At 37.2% G+C, this 20,213-nt stretch overlaps 1 protein-coding gene across 6 annotated transcripts in view; it reads right to left on the bottom strand.

The window, feature by feature from the left end:
- NAV3 (neuron navigator 3) overlaps positions 1-20,213 on the bottom strand; it is a 502,425-nt gene that overhangs the window by 160,715 nt on the left and 321,497 nt on the right. For all 6 annotated transcript variants that reach the window (XM_079304164.1, XM_079304162.1, XM_079304161.1 and 3 more), the window contains 2 exons: positions 18,097-18,214; positions 17,336-17,388 (listed from right to left, as the gene is read on the bottom strand). In XM_079304164.1, coding sequence (XP_079160290.1) covers positions 17,336-17,388; positions 18,097-18,214 — 171 coding nt within the window. The remainder of the gene's footprint in view (positions 1-17,335; positions 17,389-18,096; positions 18,215-20,213) is intronic.

Genomic DNA, 20,213 nt, shown 5'->3' with positions numbered 1-20,213 from the left:
ATTTAAAGAATGTAAAAGGAGATACTATTTGTCTGATTTTAACAGGAGTCATTCAAGTAAGCAGATGCACAAGATTTTGAGTTCTGGCTGCTTCTTCAGTAGGTGAAGAGCCAGTGATCTGGTCTCAGTTGCAGGCTCTAGAAAGATCAGAGGTTCAGGCAAGCAACCAAGATGTCTTCATGAGTAAATAAAATCATTCTTGATGCACATGTTAGAGTTGGTAAGGGAACTAAACTTTTCATATAGATTTAGTGATACAGAATGCTCTGGGAGGCACTGAAAATTATTTCAAGGTGGAAATGGCCTGAACTCTGATTTTTCCACGTCTAATAGCAGTAAGAGAATTGGTCATGTACAGTCTCACAAATTCATGATTAATCCTCATACATACACTACCTAAACAGACTATTCTTTGGCCAAATGCATGAACTTTCACAACCTGCTATGCCCATAGGTGTTCTCAGAGATTTAAAAGGACAAGATTATTTCACTTTCTTTTCTTAAATGACTCATCCATTGCACTCATTGTGACTTGTTGACAACTCACTTGTCATATGGGAAACACCCAGATTTTCAGTTTGCTTTGTAATTTTGTTCCCTATGGGTTTCCTTCCCAGCTGGTTTCACTGGTTTGTATTTATGTTCTGCCAGTCCTTAAAACAAAGAGCTAAAAAGTTACAAGACAGAGAAATAGAAAATGTTTGCTGTTCTCTAGTGCCATATTTTTATTCTCAGTTTTATACTGAGATTATTTAGCAAAACTTGATAAACCAGGCTTCATAAACTAGGCTGGTGGACATTTAGTTTTTTTCTACTATGTACAAATGGACATGTATCAAATACTTCCTTCACCAAAAAATAAACATCAAATAAATCAAGAACTTCCTCCATTTCAGTGATAAAGGAATACACTGCTCACTACTTATGAACATCCTTGCTTTATACATGTCTATATGTGCTATGATTTTCTAAGGCTGAGCATTGGGTGCAGAAATACATTTTTGATGGCTGACTTACCCTAAAGAGATCCAACTGAAGAGGTCAAAAGCACCATCCAGATTAAAGCTGATATACCAAAATGGATTTCCCAGTCCAATGTCTTTATCCTCCTGTCTATCCATTCTTCAAATGTTGCATGTTCAACCCTGTTTGGGAGTCTAGGTGATTCTTAAATGATCATTTAAATAATATTCACTAGTGAGAGTTCCCTGTTCTTCACTATAAAACAGGTGTTCAGCACACCTGAAATTCTGTTATGTCTTTAGAAAAATGTGCAATGGTAATATAAAGAAAATATAAAAAAACCCTAATGCCTTCATAATTGTATATGTCTTGTGGGATAAAATGTATCTAATCAATTAAAAGTAAGCAATTATTATTTATTTTTTATAACATGGTAAGATTTATTTCAATTATTTGCAAAAGTATCAATCAGTAACCTCAATCACTATAAGAAGCACCTTCTATGACATGTTCCTTTTCAATCCATTGTTGACTCACCTGCTTTTTGTGAAAAGCTGTCATGAAATTTTACTTGCAAAACTGTCATATCATTTTCACTACACTGTATTGTTGTATGGTATCTACAATAGTTGATTCACAGATATTCTAAAGGGAGAATCCTTTTTTAAATTTAAGAGTAGGGTTTAAAAGGGAACAATGAGAAATAGACTTATATGGAATCATTTTGTGAGTCTTATAATTGAACTGCCACAAGCAAGCTGGTTATTTATATATATATATAAATATATTTATATATATAAATAGTTTAGAAACAGACATACAGAGATCTGCTTTGTTGTCTCTTGCATATTCAAATTTGTATGTTCTTGTTAACATGTAAATGTGTTAATACTAAATTATTTACAGATTTTTACTCTTGAGCAAGACTTTTAGAAAGTTGCATATTTCCATCAAGATTCCTTGTGAAGAAAGGGTACCAAGTATTACTGTGTAATAAAAAAAAATTACTAATACTACATAATAAAGACACTTTGAAGAGCAGAGAATACACACAAATTGTTCTAAATCTGGAAGTAAATGCAATGGGAAGAAATGTGGCCCAGAGTAATACAAAACTTATAAAGACTTCTGAGGAAGCAGTTTCATTTTAAATTTGCAGTTTCTGTGGAAGATGCTTACATGGCAGGCTGCATGTTACACAGTTCCCTTGGCCACAGACTACTGAGAATGAGTGAAATTTGCCATGAATTCTCCGTTTCCCTTGTAGAAATGGGGAAATTGGAAGAAAGGGAAAATCTGGAGACAAACAAGCTCTCAAAAATCATGTTATTTATTTTCTAGTAATTTATTTCCCATAAGTTCCTACCATGGCAGCTTATTGGAATAATTTTTTGTGACTGCACTGGAAGGTAATGTCGAATTTCCACGAGTGGTGTAAATTAGGAAACCCACCCAGATAAAACAGGTGTTAACAGTCCTGCTGAGAGATGTTTTGTGCATTCTGCTGACTTGCTGTTGCATGTGGCCTAGATTAAGGCACATTCCATATTCCTATCAAAATTATGACACATGTTAGGTGGCTAAGCAGAACACACTGACATTCAGACACACTTGGCTTAACTCTTTTGTAGCAAACTCCACATTATTTGCAATAGAATAATTTAAGGAGCATTTAATAAAAAAATCTATCAGTGAACCATGTAGCTTCATTCCAGAAAACTGTTCCAAACTAAGCATTGACTTTGCAATAAGAGACCATACATACAAATTAGAAACTGATTTACTGGAGGCATTTGGGGAGAATTTTACCTTAGAGAATAATAACTACTGGTATGTAGAAAGCCTCCCAGGCAAAAATTTTTAGGAAATGATGTTTGAGTTATTTAATTATTAGTTATTTTTTGAGGAAAAAAATTACAATCTTATTTAAAACTGAAATAACTTCCACTTCCTTTTCCAGCAGATATTAAGGAACACGCACATCAAATTCTTCCAACATGCAGTCCAAACACGAAATATGACCAGTAAACCCAGAAATGTGAAAACAAATTAACTTCTCAAGTACTTGGAGAATTCAACACACATATGTACTGACCTGCTGATAAAAGAATGTATGAGGTCACTGCTGAGGTCAAAGCATGAACTGGGGTGTGTATTGTTTTTAAGAAAATGGTACAGTGGGAATAGGATCACTTCTGGCATGAATTAATCAGCTCTGTCAGAAACACGCAAGTGACAATTGGCAATGCACATTTTTCACCTTGCTCCTCACTTGGAGTTTGGAAATCTTAGAGTAAATGCGAGATAATTTATGTAATGGCAAATACAGAACATTGTTTGTTTGCTTCTGTCTGTACACATCAGCAATTTAATGATTTTTTTTTAAATTCTAAAAAAAACCAATCCTAATCACAATTTTTAGATGGCCAAACAGATCATTATAAACATCTGCTGGTCATTTTCATATCAAACAAAAACATGGTCTATCCACAAACACAAAAAACCCTCCACCACATAAGAGGAGAATGGAAAATTTTACTCTGATCATCTATATAATGGTGTGAGCTTGCTTCCCCACTTTTGTATTCACTCTTTTTTCTGTTTCTTGTCTTGTCTGCATTTGCTCTCCCAATTTTTATGCAATAGTCTCTGCAGCAGACATTGTAAACTACAAAATACAATAATAGTAATTTCTGAAATGCTTTTGCACTACTATAAGAGAAATTGTGAGAAGAAAGTTTTGGATTTTTGATTAGAATATAATGCTGGGTTTGAACTCAGAAAACCACGGGTGTATTTCAATATGTTGCACAAATTTCTTAGCAAGCTCAATATGGCTGCACAACAGAATGGATTTAAAGAAAAGACTGGACAAAATTCTCTTCCAGTGTCTGCAAATAACTTGCTACTTCAGGACTCTCATCTCTGCAGGCCTGAGGCCACCACCACCATGAAAGAGCCTTATACATGCACTAAGAACATTAAATGGAAGATAAATACTACCCTGGGAGTAGTCCTGGGAGGACCTTTTTTTAAGGCAATGATAAAAAGAACTCTGTTTAAACACGGTGTTTCTTAAAGCAATGCTCTACTCTAGTGAGCCTTTTTATAAACTTTTCTTTTTAATTATGCAACACTTCTGAATCAGCAAGGTACCAGTGTCTAAATATTTATGGAGCTTGGCAACTTCTGAAAACTGGAGGGCAATGTGAAAAAGCACGCTTCTGTAAAACAGAGGAGGTTGTCTCCATTAGGTCAAAAGAGAGTCTACAACAGAGTCTTCATTTATTAGATTTAATTAAACCTCTGAAAGAATTCCAGTTCTCTCCTTTACCACTACTTAATGCATAGCTACTTCATTCAGCTCACTCAAAAAAGGAGCTTTTAGAAATAAGGGCAGTACAAGCAGTGATGGAATGAATCCTTTAAAAAATAAGTAAACAAGTAAATTATGAGGTATTTCACTTCATCTCTTGAACTTTGCAACTAGAATCCATCCAGATGCACTGTGTGCTTGCTGAGCCCTCCCTCTTGACCATCAGAAGTCATAATGCTACAGCTTGTGCAGGAGAGACACTAAAAGTTTGCTCCTATCCATCTGGCCTTTTGATTTTAAAAACATTCTAAGGTTTTTTTAATTAGACATATTTTTCATATTACCCTGGGAATAGTTATAGAATTTATAGAACATGCAGTGTTTGTAGAACATTGAGCTCAAAAAAAAAAAAAAAAAATAAAGTGATAAAAAATACTTGTTATTAGCAACCTCTAAAAGTACAGCCCAAAGTTTTCTGTAGGACTAAGGTTATGGGTTGATCCTCCAGCTGGGACTTTAAGTCCAGCTTTTTCCAGCTGGGAATACATGCATGAAAGAACATAATTTACTAGTTTTCCTTTATGCTTAGTTTTCATATTACACACTCAAATTGATCTAAGCCCTAAAGATAAAGACAAGGAAACCTGATGGTGAATTGACATCCCAGGTTATTAAAACCATTCCAATTAGACCAGATGTCTTTAAAATCCATGGGGATAATACAGGAGGCTCATAGTCAGGCTTTCACTTTTGCTAGTGTACCTGAGCATTGCATTTCAAACCATGCTTAGCATAACATACAGAGGAATATGAGGCCATGTTGCATATGTTTTCCTGCTATGCTCCTAGACAGCTTTCATGCTTGTCTATGTCTGCCCTTTTCTCATAACTATGGTGAGAATTTTCCCCCTTTTCATAAGATCTCATGTCTAGATTCTCAGTCAGGGACAATAAAAGCACCTGGAACCACAGTAGTCAGGGGGATATCTGCTTGTAGGGTATTTTTTTTTTCTTCTCAGCCAAATGCTTTAAGTGGTCAAGCCTATAAAATGAAGCCTTAACAAGCACTTAGGGCTTGTTGTCACATCACTTCCAGTTGTAACCAATGAAGTGTAAAGTGTAGGAGGAAACAAATTTTTAAATAGTTATCCAAGTGTTTTAAAGTTCCAAAATACTGCCAGTATTTCTTGAAAAAAATAAGCCTTTTAGAGGGGGCACATATCTTCAAATACATTAACTCATACAATGCAACAATCTAAATCTTTCAAAACTGTTTATGACAAGAAATCTAAATAGAAAATTTACATATACAAGAGCTGTGAAAATACCCTAGCACATGTTTACCCTGGAGTATTATTGCTGATCTGCCCATGAACTAAGTAAGAGCTCTTACCAAAAGAAAAACAACAAACACCTAATTTAAAGTTGTTATTGGGATGAATTACTGAGAAAAATCTGTGTGACAGGCAAAACAGCTCACAAGGCTGGATGCTGGTTAGTTAGTTATGTGTACAGTTAGAATACAGAAGACTATAACTACCTAACTACATGAACTACTATTTATGAAAAAAAAAAATAATATGAACTATTACATGCAAATAGGTCTCAGTTCTTCCGTGTGGAAACCGAGGGACAAAGAAAATTCTTGTGGTCTTTTTTCTCCCCTAGAGGAAAAAACCATTTGTACATTCCCATTGCAATTCCAAAGAAACGCTGAAGAATGAAAAGGTATGAATAATCCAGCCAAGGTTCTAATTAGCTACCAATACATGCCTAAACAAAATATAATCTAATGGTTATAGAATTAAAGACTGCCAAAAGCTACAAGCTAAAATGCAAATATATTTCTCTTTCAGGAAGACTGTTCACATTCATTCTTCAGAACTTCGTGGGTTTGGTGTTGGTCCGGATGCCACCTGAAAGAGCTGCTAGGAACTGCTTAGGTAAACAAATGGTTTAAGTTGATATAAACTGTCTAAAAGGCAAAAAGTATATGTGATCAGTTTGTGAGATTGAATACAAACATGTCCCAACAGCAAAAAAAAGAATCTTGGACAGACACTGAAAGGAACCCTGCCCAAACTAATGCATACCCAGACACTGGGCCAACTTAAAATAAGTTCAACTCTAAATAAGTATACCTCTGATTTATGTCATGTGGTCATCTGTTGATCATATGGTCAGCAGACTTCTCAGACTATGAGTGTTTTAAATAATTCCTGCACATCTGATAGCTGCCAAATAGATTACTATATTTATATTTACACTATTTCTTTCAGCTGAAAAAAAAATGGTTGTAGTGTATTCTAACTATTTAAGTATTAAGTTTCGGGTCATAATGAATTTAAACAGACAAGTTACATTTAGAAAAATAAGGAGATTGTGGTAATATTTTAATTAACTTGATCAAAAGCCTTTACATGAAAAGGGATTAGTTAATGCTGTTGATATAAGCAGTCTTCATGATAACTTGCTTGTTCCACAGTTAATTTAAGCCAATTTACCCATCTGTACCTTTATAGCATTCTCCCTTATAGGGTCACCAGCTGTAATAAAATTTATATTTAAAGTTAACATCAGTCCAGTTCAAAGTCCACCAAAATCTTTACCAACACAGAATTTCAGGTGCCTCATGCTGTCTGGTCCCCCTTCAGAGTGGTCAGATCCATGGGCTCCTGACAGCAGGAGAAGGCTGGCAGAGCAGTTATTTCAATGAATGAAAAAGCCATGACTGCTCTCCATCTGATCTCATGGCTGTGGACATGATTGTGAAGGACACAAGACATTTTCTGACAAATGCGGCATGTTCATTTTGACATTTCATGGAATATATGGTGATTACAACAGCAGTGCATAAATATATACTTAAAGAGCAGGCCTAGAAGTATATTCTAACTCCCTAACACAACAACTTTAGATATTGGGCTAAGAGGAGGAGAATGAAAGGAAAAAAATGCCAGGGTCAATTGCTCTTTTTAAGTGACCCCTAGCATTGTCATCCTCAGAGAGGGCATAGTGACCTGATGGACCACTGCAGCAGGCTAGCCATGTGTGCAAGCACTAGCAAATTGGGGAGAGGCTGTAAGTGGAAGGGATTTGCAGCAGAGTTCAAAGAGGAGTTTGTTCTTGGAATATAATTAAGGGCAAATAAAAGCACAGGGTTAGGAGGGTTAGTGTGCATAAAAGTCAAGGAACTCCAAAATGGTGATTATGTAAAAGACACTGTAAAATCAAGCAGATTTGGCACTCTTTCCATGAAACAGGCTTACACTAAGCTGCAGCAGATGTAGGCAGCTTCTGTTCCAGCAAAGATCAAGGGCAGAGTGAGAAAATACATCCGGACAGATCACAGTAGTTTCAATATGCACCTACTTTTATTCTTTCTCTTCCTTTTCTAACATTGTAATTGTATTATATTCTGGAAGTAATGCAATAGTGCTGAAAAAAACTCAAACTTTTTGAGGCAACACATTTTTGATACTTTACCTTCTAGCAGGAGAGCAGGGAGAGGTTGTCAAGACTTTCTAATGTGTCATGATTTTAAATGTAGTGAGACAGGATAGCTTTTGTTGCCACATTAGTCTATAATTAACAACTAGCTTGCTAAGACATTCTGTGTTACTTTATTAGCCTCATGTCTTGCCATCTCTTTGCTGTAAAACACAACTTTTAAATACCAGGTATGTACAGTGGCTAAAAGATGATTGAGTGACTGGTACTGTCACCTAATCACAATGTACCACACAATACCTCCAAAAGCTTAAACATTGTTTGGATAGAGTTTATTTCAATTTTAAACATATGTATGTGGTTAAAATTACAAGAAGGGTGTTTTCTTTCTTCCCTTCTGCAGCTAAACTCACAACACAATCACTGTTCCACCCTAACAATGGTAGTTCCTTTAATTACAATGGAAACCACAACTTGTTGCTTTCTGGCACCCTCTGCTGCTCCACACATTACACCACAGACAGCATTTTATGGACAGTTGCACAGTTCCTGTATCTTCATTAAAACATCTCCTCAGTAGTTGCATTTCCCAGCCCAACCAAGTAAAAGCTGATGACACTCATACTTGGTGTGTGCCCTAATTTATTGTTTGCAGATGTTAATGCTTAATTATCAAAATCTGTTTAGTAGCTCTTTTCTAAACTTAATCTGGACTCACCCTAAGGAACAGAGATACTAGTTCTGGCAAATCTGTAGGAGAGTGGCTATCTCATGCTCTCACAGATGTCCAAATAATACAGTAATTCCAGGAATTTGAAAACTCCCACAAACTTTGATTCACAAATGAGAAGTGGAGTGGCTTAAAAACCTTTGGAAGTGAATAAAATAATTGAGAGTTCAACCAGAACTGCACTAGGTACTTTACAGAGATGCATGGCCATGTGTGTGAGCCACACACTAAAACACACACTCACATTGTTTCTCAAGACACTTTTATGCTACTGAGGCTTCAGGATTCTCCATTGTCAGGAGAGGCAGTGGAAGATTACTTTAGGAAGAAAGATGAGTGAAAGGCCTGGGTACTTCACCTCAATGTTAAGAAATGTACTTTTGTGAATAGTCTACCTCTCTGAGGAAACTCAGAGCTCCACAGACATAGAACAATATGTATGTTATGGCACTCAAAATTACGAAAGTCTAAGCAGAAGTGGGAGTGGTTAGAAAATATTTACATAGAAGTCCTCAAACTCTAACTATAAGAGAATTGGCATTTTGCCATAGTTCCAAAATAATCAGACATTTTAAAAAACCTAGAAAGCTTATGAAATCTCAGCATTACCAGAAAGCCTTGTTTGGTTATACTGTAAAATAAAACCCTTCAGATACATTGCTTATTTTCTTGTTCAGCTTAAATATGCATTTTTGCTGTTCAGCTAAATATCACGCACTTTCTTCTCTATTTTTAAATCCAGTAAACATTCTAGACATTCCTGGTATTTATAACATACTCTCCCTATAGAACATGATAAAAATATACCATCATGAAGCAGACATATTTACTGTAATCTGCTGCTGCTAATATCTGGGAAAAATCTGGTAATGTCCAATAACCACAGGTGCTTTCTGGAATGTATGTTATAGTCAATTTGTGTGTATGTATTTTAACTGCATGTTTATATTAAGACTTTTCAGTGTATTGCTATTAATGGAGGTTTATTCCTCACCTCTTTGTCTAAGCATATGCATTGCTAATATTTGTCCTATTCCAAAACTCTAGGGAATGTTCAAATATTTTTTTGGGGGTAGCGGGGGAACCCACCACAAAAAAAACAACCAAAAATTGAAGAGCATGAAAAGCTAATTACAGATGGGTGAAATGGAGAGATTGTAACTTGCATCTCTTCAAACAATAAATACTTCAAAATGTACCTCACTCATTAGTTTTCAGTGCATGCTGCAGCATTTAATCTCTGCATGTCCTCCCAACACAGTTTAAGTCAAGTTTGTGATCAATTTATGTTTCTGACAAGCATGGCTGAGGGATGGGGAGAAGAGACAGATGGTGAGATGGTCATACCTCAGGGGCAGGAGTGGCATATTCCAGATAGAGATTGAGGGGAGGTGGATTTCAAGGAACTGCAAGGGGGAGAGGGAGAAGGAAGGCAGTGATTGAGGGGAAACAGTGGACTTTAAGGAACAGTCTTGGTCTACAGAAGCAAAGAGTGCAAAACCCTAATTCCAGTCCTAACCAAGCAAAACCATCTATAACCTAATGACTCAGTAGATTTCCTGGAGACTGTATAAGTATTCATCACAATACTTTTCATTACATGATTAGTTCATTAACATCTAGATGAGTTATTCTCATATGATTCTGCACAGTAATAACACAAGGGATTTGTAAGTGTAAACACAAAGGCTAATAACAGCACATGATTTATACTTCATGAATAATGTACTTCTAGCTTAGTAAAATAACACTCAGGATGTGTTCCTGCAGAATTTTCTTTTATGGCTTCAGACAGTCAAATGGGAGTGACTGAGGGGAATATGAATCTCAGTGCCTGATACCAGTGAGTAACTCTGAGCTATTCTGTGAAGAGAGATTGTTATAAGTCTTGTGGTCTTTTTAATGTTCTCAAATGTAATGTTATAAATGTAAAGAGAACTGCTTGTCTCAGTGCAGAATAAAGAGGTCTTACAAAGAATCAAACTAGCATCAAACCATATCAAAAAAAGGAATGATTTTGTTGCCTTTTCCTCCCCTTCCTAAGACAGTAACATTCTTAGGCAGGATGAATGAAGTATTCCATTCTTTATTCTCTACTAATCTCACACTTGCAGCAGTTCTTCCATCCTTTCCTCAGCTTCCTTGCTCTCTCAGAGTAAAAATATTCTTGGTCAACCACAAAAAGGCAACTGTTACTCTCTCTCCAGCTGTCATTCCATCTATATTTTCCCCTTAAATTTCTCGAGTTCCTGGAAATTTTAGTGTTTGTTTACAAAAGCGCTTGGAATTCCTCCTTTTCCAGGAGTTGCTTCTTACTCAAATTGGCTGTGTTAATAACATTAATAATCTCTTATCAGCAAAACTTGAAACAAGAATTCAAACATTTACATCCTCAAGATTCAACCATCGCTAACACCTTTAACCTTGCCCTTACCGAATTTGTTCTCTTTCCTTTCTCTGGTCTCTCCATTCATAAATTCACAATTATTCCCAAAATATATTCTTATATAGACTCCCATTATTCCCTTTATATTTTTTTCTTTTGAGGTTACACATATCTCCAGTCTTGATATACTCATTTTTATTTTTACTCTGCTCATTATGTCAAGTTAATTTTCTCTGTAAACAAAAAAAATAAACTTCAATGTCTACACTAATGAAGATATTACTTCCTATAACTATCCTTCAATTTGCATTATCGATTTGCACATTTTCACTGTAGATACATCTACACGCATTACTTTTTCCCAGATAATTTCTGAATTTCTGTGGCACAGAAGATTGCATAAAAAAAGGCATAAGCCCTCTACAAGGCATACACAAGGTTATAAAATGGCTTTGTTGCTGTCTAAAACAAACAAGGAAAATCGAGTCCTGAAATTCAGCTTTTAAAATTTTGTCCTGCACTTATCATTCATGATTCGTGAGTTTGAAATATGGGAGACTTCAGTGATAGCTGGCTTCAGCATTCACTGCATGCCAGATAAATTATAAATGCTCTGAAGCTGTCTTGTATATTGTACACTGAACAGTGGCTTGCAAGTGTCTGGATGTGTCAAACATTCAAGAAAGTCTTCAAACAGCTGAGGACAGTCACTGGGGAAGGATGTGGGGATGGGATTAGTTCTTAAAAAGAAGACCACACCCTGAACCTACCTAGGAAATGAGAGGACTTGTCCAAGAAAGCATCTTCAGAAGGCTTGTTAGGACATGCTCCTGGCTACAACAGTATTGAGCACTTGGGTTCTGGGAATCCCAGTAAGGTTAAAAGCTTAATGTAAATCCCCTACCTAGTGAAGAAATTCACAAAGCACAGCTAGTTCTGTAAAAAATATACACTTGAAAGTCCCATCAGAAAATGGGAAATCTGGATATGTATCAGGTTGAGGAGTGTAATTTCCCTCACAGAAAAACATCTGCTTACATCCCTTCATGATGGAGCTATATCAGCCTTGTCTGCTCTTCCTCCTAGAGCTGCCAATGTTGCAAGGCAGGAGAGAACAGATTGTGAAAGGAAGTGTTTGTTACCAGTGTGGCTCTAATGTGTATTTAACCCACAGTTCCCCCCAGAAAGTTATTGCACAAGACTTAATTCTGCCAAACCACAAGAGTTGGATTCAGAAATGTGTACTTAACAGGTAAGTAAATTCTTGTGACGCAGGACACCAAAGAACATATAAGCTGTGCATTACCATGACCCAATTCTCCCACCACTTAAAAAGTCCAAGGAAGAAATGCAATTGATGGGAGCTTGGTAACTTTTGGGGACAGGCTCATCTACACTGAGGGCAAAATGTCCTCGGCAAATTCCCAGCTGGACAAAAGCCTGGCTTGAGTCTGGACAAAAGTGTGGATAATATGGTCTGAATTTTACAAAAAGGGGATTGTACAAATGTCAAAAGGGGTCATATAGGTGTCACTGCAGGAAGAAACTGCTTCACACACTGAAGGAGCTCGAGTTAGTTTCCAAAACTCAGATTGAGTTCTCAGTTTGCCAAGGGACCATATTTCTTCACCCAGCCAAATTTCTGTATATATTTCAATCTGTCACACTTGTGTGGAAGGCTCACCTGAAGCTGCTCCAAAGCACCTGCAGCTGCTCCAAAGCACAGAAAGTATATTTTGAATCCATACAGCCAATCTCTCCAACAACTGCACCAGCAAAGGCAGGAGGTTCTCACACAGTTCAAAACTGTGCAGCCAGGAAGAGCTCACGTGTGGGCCCACTGGCAGTGAACACAGGGATGACATTTTCAGGTTTCCCATTCCTCAAAGAGCAACACACAACCATACCACACACCTTTTCACATGGAATTCATGAACTTTAGTAGAACCTTCAATGCTTTATACACGTTATTCCTTTTTCCACAATCTTTAGACACAGAATATCATGCTGATTGTATCCATCAATATCCATCCTTGGATATTGACATTGCTGGACATGGATGGGTGCTACTCCACAGTGTCTGCCCAGCACATCCATGTCAGAGGACGTCTGAAGGACACATTTCACATTTAGCAGTTGCAGTTTCCACCCATCTATCCTGTTAACAGACTGACTCCCTGTTAAGAAGAGTTCTGCATGCACTCCATCCTCTTGCAACCTTGTCCTCCTCCAGAGAAAAGCCCGAGCATATAAGCAGAGATGGAGCTTCTGGGGGACTACAGGCACACTGCAGAGCACATCTAGCACAATAAAATACAAAGCAATGTCTACCACTGCATACGTGGTAACTTTGCCTGTCTTTAGGCCTCATACACTTCTTTAACTTTTTAATCTCTCACAGAAAAAGCTCCCTGGTTAAGCAGAGACTATTTCACCCACTCCACCTTCCTCTTGTTAATGCACACAACTTTTATTCAGTCTCATACAATAAAGCAACATTTTTGGCATTCTTCTGTCTTTTTTACAAAACATTTTTAATTTATTAGTGTCTTTTCAAAGGCATTATTAATGAAATCAAGTACTATATCTTAGAAGTTATTTTATTAGTTTTAAACATAGTTACAACAATTCCTACTTTTATCAGATACACTGCTGCTCACCCCAAATTGGTGCTAGCTCTGGCAACTAAAGCTTTTTGCTGAAGATTCTTATCAATTTGGCAATATTCTGCAGTTCCAGCACCTTTTCTCCATTCCATGATTTCCAGGATGAGCAAAACCTGCATTTTTAGGCAACTCAAATTTCTCTGTGGGACTACAGCATATCTGTATTCCAAATTATATAAATTATCTTATGCATACCTTTGGTTGTATAAACTGGTAGAAAAGTGTGCCAAAGATGAGACTGACAAAATAAAAGTAGTCTTCATGAAGTGCATATAGCAACACTAGAAATAAGAAAGGTCTCTCCAGTGCTATGAGAAAACCCCTGCTACCAACAAAAATTAAGGATACTTTTGTACCTAGATGGGTATTGGCAGAGACAATTCTTGTGGGGAGTAGCAAGAGCTAATTCTAAGAAAAAACACCTCTTAAGGCAGCATTAATCTCTGAAGGAAAAATTAACTTACAAAGAAGCAGAAAGGAATTATCTTTAGATTTTATCAAAACATAAACCCTCAAAATCCCATTTTTTTAAAAATAAAGATGATATGAAATGTCCTTAATTGATAGACTTATGGAATAATTCATACAAGGAAAAAGATAGAAATTTATGTGGCATTATTTTCCCTTGAAGGGATTCAAAGAGATGATGAAAAAATTAGAAATTCTATGTTGCCCCTTGAAAACACAGCTTTCAAGAAAAAAAATAGGCAAGACTCTACGTGACAATCCAGACAGACAACATATATTGTAATACACAGAGGTTTAAATCCTTATTATATGTATGAAAACAATTCATAAGAAATACTAAAATCTTTTCACCACAGTAGGCTGACCCAGCAAAAAAGCAAACCTGACCAATTCTCTTACAAATTTCATTTATTTAAAGCTTCTGAGATTTGAATATGGAACAATTTACCCCACAGTACATCTCAGATTCTCAGGTTCTGTGTGCAACATCAAATGGGTGAACATAATGAATCCTGCTAAAGGAAACTATGCAGAAACTGGTTTTTTTTAGTTTTTATGAACCTGGACCTATAGAGTCAATTCAGCTTGTCTGCAAGTACTTTATATGCCAATGCCAAAATGAGCATAGAGAGCAAGACATTGAAATACAACTAACTAAAGGAAAGCGAAACCCAAGCTTTTTATATACATTTAAAATAAACATTTAAATATGTTTACAATTTAAGGTAACAGCTGAATTGAGATGCCTCAAAAATCACTTGAAAGATGATGCCATTGGCAAGAGGCAAACCAAATTATGAGTGGAACAGAACTTGGGAATATTGGTAGTGATTAATTATGAGCTGGTATCAATATCATCCACAGAGAGTATCAAGAATTTCCAACAGCAGACAATCCATGTCAGTTCTCCCTAGCTTTTTTAAAACTAATAAAATATCTTAGACCTCCTGAAAATGGGTATCAAAGGCCTTCTGGAAAGGGTATCAAATGGCAGAAGAATAGAGAAAACATTTCCCCCTAATTGTAAGTTATGAGAGCAAGGATTATGAAAATATATGTGCAAGAGGGTGGTGGGATTCTTGAGGTTTATTAACAAAAAATTTTAAAATTAAATGAGTGAATGAATGGGTAACAAATGTTATTGGAGTATTTTGACTGCTGCTGGTTTGATGGCTGATGTTCTAGCAAGTTCTGACAGGACATATTGCTAAACATTGGTGTTTGTCAAACACACAACATACAAACTAGTTTTGACTACTGTTATATTTTGTTTTCCTGCATATCACAAACACCTTTAGAGTCCACTGTAATAAGACTTGCTCTACCATTAACTGAGCAAAACTGAGCACTGCCAAGGAAAATTACCTGAAAATATGGTAAAATTGTGCCTGTGGCTGGGTTAGACCAGTGCAGGCCTGAAGGAAACAAATGGAGAGCAGGCTCAGAACTGGGGTCTCTGAGAGAAAAAATGGCAAATTTGAATGAATTTAACTTCAGTACATTTTAAATTTCCTAACCCAGTTTAGAAATCAGCAGTATAGAATTGGCATGTGAAAAGGCAGGAAAATAATTTAATCAGTTTGTAGAGACAAAACAATGCAGTAAAGAGATTGTGTCAAAGGATGGATAAATACATATATTACTGTGAAGTTAAAGTAGCTAAATGTGACACTTCAGTCCCTGTGCAAAAACTGATGTATGACTATGCACAGCAGTTTTCAAAGCACCTGGTTTGACATGTTCTTTGTCCTAAGGTAAGGTGATGGGGTTATGGGAGAAGAAAGATGGACACAAGGAGAGCCACAAGTGCTGCTGCAGAGTGGGCATGCACTGACCACATTTCCTCCATAGCTGCATGGAGCTAGAGATAAAATCCAGAACCCCTTTGCCACATAAAAATGCAACAGGCAACATACATCAATGCTGCTTTGCAAACATTGCCAGAGTGAATAGTTCTCTCTGCAGCTTGTCTTTCTCTCATGGGAATGAAGCTTGATAGACAACAGAGCACTGGGTCCCTAAGCAGCCCTAGATGGCCACTAACCACATGTATAATCCTGGAAAATCACACCACTTCCCTGTGCTTTTGTGTCTCTTTGTTTGTCTTGCCTGTCTGGAATGGCAAGTTTTAATGTGATTAAAGTAGAGAGTGATTATCTCTTGATCTGTGTGTGTAATATTAGAGTTCCATGCTGGAGTTCCCAAAGTTCTCAGCCAGAGCCACTAGGTGCTGCTGTAATATGAGCAATTAAAATAATAACTATTATTAAGGAAATGGTGTATATTCTTTCTATGGATTGCTTCAAAAAGTCTGAAAGACAGAGAAAAAACTTATTCTAAATCTGCATGTTTTTTAACAATAAGAACTAAGAGACCCCATTATAAACATCACTAGTATTCAAAAATTTTCCCCTTACCTTTTGATGCTTTGCAGGAAAAAGCTGCAAACACCTTTCACCTTTAAAAATGCACTGAACAAATGCACTTTTTTTCTACTTCATTTCCATTTTTAAACTCAGTTTCAGCAGTTTTCTATTATGCAAGTTCAACCAAATCACTATACTCCAAAATCCTTGCCAGCTACACAATTATGCACCTTATTTAGGTATTATTTGAATGTGAACAGAAAGGTAAAGACCTCAGCATAGGAGAACATGCCTTGGATTGCAAATTATTCAATAAATGCATGGTGATTTTACTGAGGCTCAGATTTTGTGTCTGTCACTTTCACAGTATCCTAAGAAAGTTTCATCTTATTAAATGTAGTAGACTAGCCATAAACACAGTAAAAGAGTAATAAGACTTCATATGAATCACAGTCACTATATGCTTCTTGTCTGAGAATATTAAAAAGTCTTCAGACAGCTGCCAGCTATAGCTCAGACAGCTATATGACTAAAGTGCTATTTCTGAAAGTCTTGGAGTCCATCTAACTGGACTTCACAGTGGACAATCCAAATGGCTATTTATATTTTAAAAAATTTGGCAAGTGTTGTTTATCAAACCAGTTCTCCAGACACAAAGACTCCACTTAAAAATTTATTCTTGGATTTACTGCCCTTAAAATGAATCTAAATGAAATTATTTGGATCCTCAGAAGAACAGGTCTGATAAGGTAATTCTGGATTAATTAGAAGTGATGAAGTTTTGCTGCCAGGTTCTCTTAAGTTAGCACAGAAACAAAGTTAAAAACATTAAGCATGTGTGGAAAATAAATATCAGGAACCTGTATGAGAATTAGGACTTTATGGTAAAAATGGGACAGAATATTCATATTTTATATAAATCCTTACTAAAATGCATTTTAGGAAGGTGGAGTGGTGCCAATAAAAACTAAAAATATATTTTATTCTTACCATTTGAGATTGGCTCCGTGGACAGCCATTGATATCTTCAACCTTTTCATTTGCTACACAAAAACAGTGAGGGGAAAAGCAAAAGTAAACAATGAGATAAAACTTTCCTTTCCAACCCCCAGTCAAAAAAAAAAACAAACTCTCAAACCCAAAAACTTAAAATCAAAACGGAAAAAAAAAAATCCCTGAAGAAAAGCAGAAAAGGCACAGCAATAAAGTGCAGAGGGTTTTGTTGACAGAGAGCTCCTTTCTAAGTGCAGCTCAGTCATACAGTAACAACACTCTTGTTAGCAGCAGTTGCTTCCATATGCCAAATCATGCAAAGGGGGAAGTGCGAAGGAGGTCGCTGCTAATTCTTCAGCCCCTGCAAAATAACTGCTGACATGAAATCTTCCACAATTGTCTTTGCAGGGTCAGGATACAGTTTCAAGGCATCCCAGAAAGTATGAGCCACTCCAACTAACAAAATGCACACATGGGAGACATATGGTTTAATGGAGCATTCATTTCTGACAATTCAAAGTGTGTAAGATACAGTTCTGGCCATTTAAAGTATGGTTAAACAGCAACTTCCAAACATGCTCACATAAACATATTTTTTAATTAAGACAAGGATGAACCACACAAATATCAGAGACATATGGACCCAGTCAAATTCTATTATTCAGGGTTCATCTTATTGTTAAATACATTCAACTTGAATTATATATTCCCCCATGCAAGGAGTCAGCTCGCAGTGCTCCCCTCAGCCCTGGTCTTACCGATGATCTGGATGATTTCTGCTAGCAGAACTCCATCTGCAATGTCCTGTTGCAAATCCTTGATCAGCCGCTTGTGGCCAGATTTTGCTAGGTAGTGGTTAGCCCAGTCAGTGTAAATCTGCAGAGCAGAGCGGGAGGGCAAGGGGAAGAGGGGAAAAAAGACAATAAAAAGTCTTAAAACAAATGTTGGCTTACATAGCAGAACTATTCTGGAACACATTCCCATTTAAGAAGTCAGCACCAAGGGAAACAATTTTAATGTGTTTTTTGACTTTTTTTTTTTTTTTTTTTTCCCTAACGGTCATGCCCCTCCCCCTCCCATCCTCTGTTTTATTTTAGCTTCAAATGATTCAGGCTGTTTCATGAGGGTTCAAACTTGCTGTGACCAAGCAAAATTCCCCTTATGACTGTAAAGGAAACTCCTGTCGTAAATCAATCACATCTACCAAAATTCCACCTCCCACCACGTTTCTACCTCCACGCATGCCCTGCCAACAATGTTCATACTCTGGACTGCCTGAGAGAAAGTGATAGAAGAGACATGTGCCTGTGTCTGAGTAAGGATTAATTGGGGTGTTGCTGGGGATGCTCTGTAACACTTTGTGCAGTAATCACTGTGTCCCACTGCCCAGGGACAGGTCATTTGCCCCCTGCCTACAGTTCAAAGTGCTCTAATGTGCACAGAGGAGGCTGAGAGCACCAGATGCACAGTAGGCTTATCACTGGAATTAGAGTGCATATATTCTGGAAATATGCTGTGCCCTTTCTTTGCCTAAAGAGCAGGGAGGAACAGTGAGACTGAGCAGCACCAAATACTCAGCAACAGGCAGCACAAAAATGGCAATTATTAACAAAATGTTGAAAAGGACCAGCTGCATTGCATCCTCCAAAATAAGGGAGGAGAGGGGCATGAAGAAAGAAGCTGAAGGTATCTCATAAGGTGTGCATGTACACAGAGTGTTTGGTAACAGCTACAGCACACACACAAGTAGAACCAGGTTTACTCAGAGTAGGAAAAGAGGAACACATTCCCTTCTACACTGAAGGAGAGGAGTTCACTCCAATAGTTTCTCACACCTCGCTGGGGTGTCCCAGCATGCAGAGGCACCTCACAGAAGTGGAGATTGGCAGGGGGTGTCACACGACAGGAGGGCATCTGTGGCCTTTGGCAGCCAGCTCTGGCTGCCTTTTGCAGGCTGTCTGTGACCTCTTTCCTCACTCCAGAAAAAAGAATTTGTACAGAACCTCCCAAACCTCCCACTGCAGTGGGATGATACCACTCAGGGAAAGCACATATGTATGATGCCACCACCCTGTGAGTAAATATAATATCTAAGAGTCTTTCTCTGCTGAGAATATTGTTTGAAAATGATGAAACTGCACCTTTTTCATAAAAAAAAATATAAGCTTGCTTTATAAACATCCTTTTATTTAACCACATAGACCCTTGGGAGAGGAAGGGGTCAGAATCCCATTTTACAAAGATGAAAAGAGGCCAAAGCCATTAACTTGCTTATTTCAACAGGGAAATCTGTGGCAGAGCCAGGGTGGGAAAACAGATGCAATTCCCAGTCCAGAGCCTAACCCAGAGAACCATCATCTGCTTTCCACTCCACAAAAGTGTCACCACTTGCTACCTGAGAACCTTTCCACAGATTTTCTCCCTCTTTATTAAAAGAGAGAAAAATAGATCTTGTTTGGTCTGCTCTATTTCTTTCCATATTCTTAAAGGTGGATTTGTCATAACTTTCTTGACAACTGTAGAACTTTAAATAACTCCACAGAACTAAACTGTGGAAGTAGATTCAGCTCTCCCAAAGGATGCTGCTGCTAATCTCCCTGCTACACCCAGAAGTCCAGTTGAATCTCCTGTGTTTTCACTGATTGGTATCCATTTTTTTCCCCTATTACAGCTGAGTACCACAAAAAGCTTCATTGAAATGTTTTGGTGTTTTTGTTTCTGTTTTGTTTTTTTAAGCAAACTGTAGCTAGGAAAATGTTTCTCCAACCATAAAATAATCTGGAGTGAATGTGGAGTCTCTATAAAGATTGAATGAACACATATTTAAAATGATATGAAACCATGATGATAAAAGACACATACCTCACCCATAGCA

Source organism: Erithacus rubecula (assembly GCF_903797595.1).
Source record: "Erithacus rubecula genome assembly, chromosome: 4".
NCBI lineage: Eukaryota > Metazoa > Chordata > Aves > Passeriformes > Muscicapidae > Erithacus > Erithacus rubecula.
Note: the sequence above shows the minus strand (reverse complement) of the source record. Positions and strands in the feature narration are given on the sequence as shown.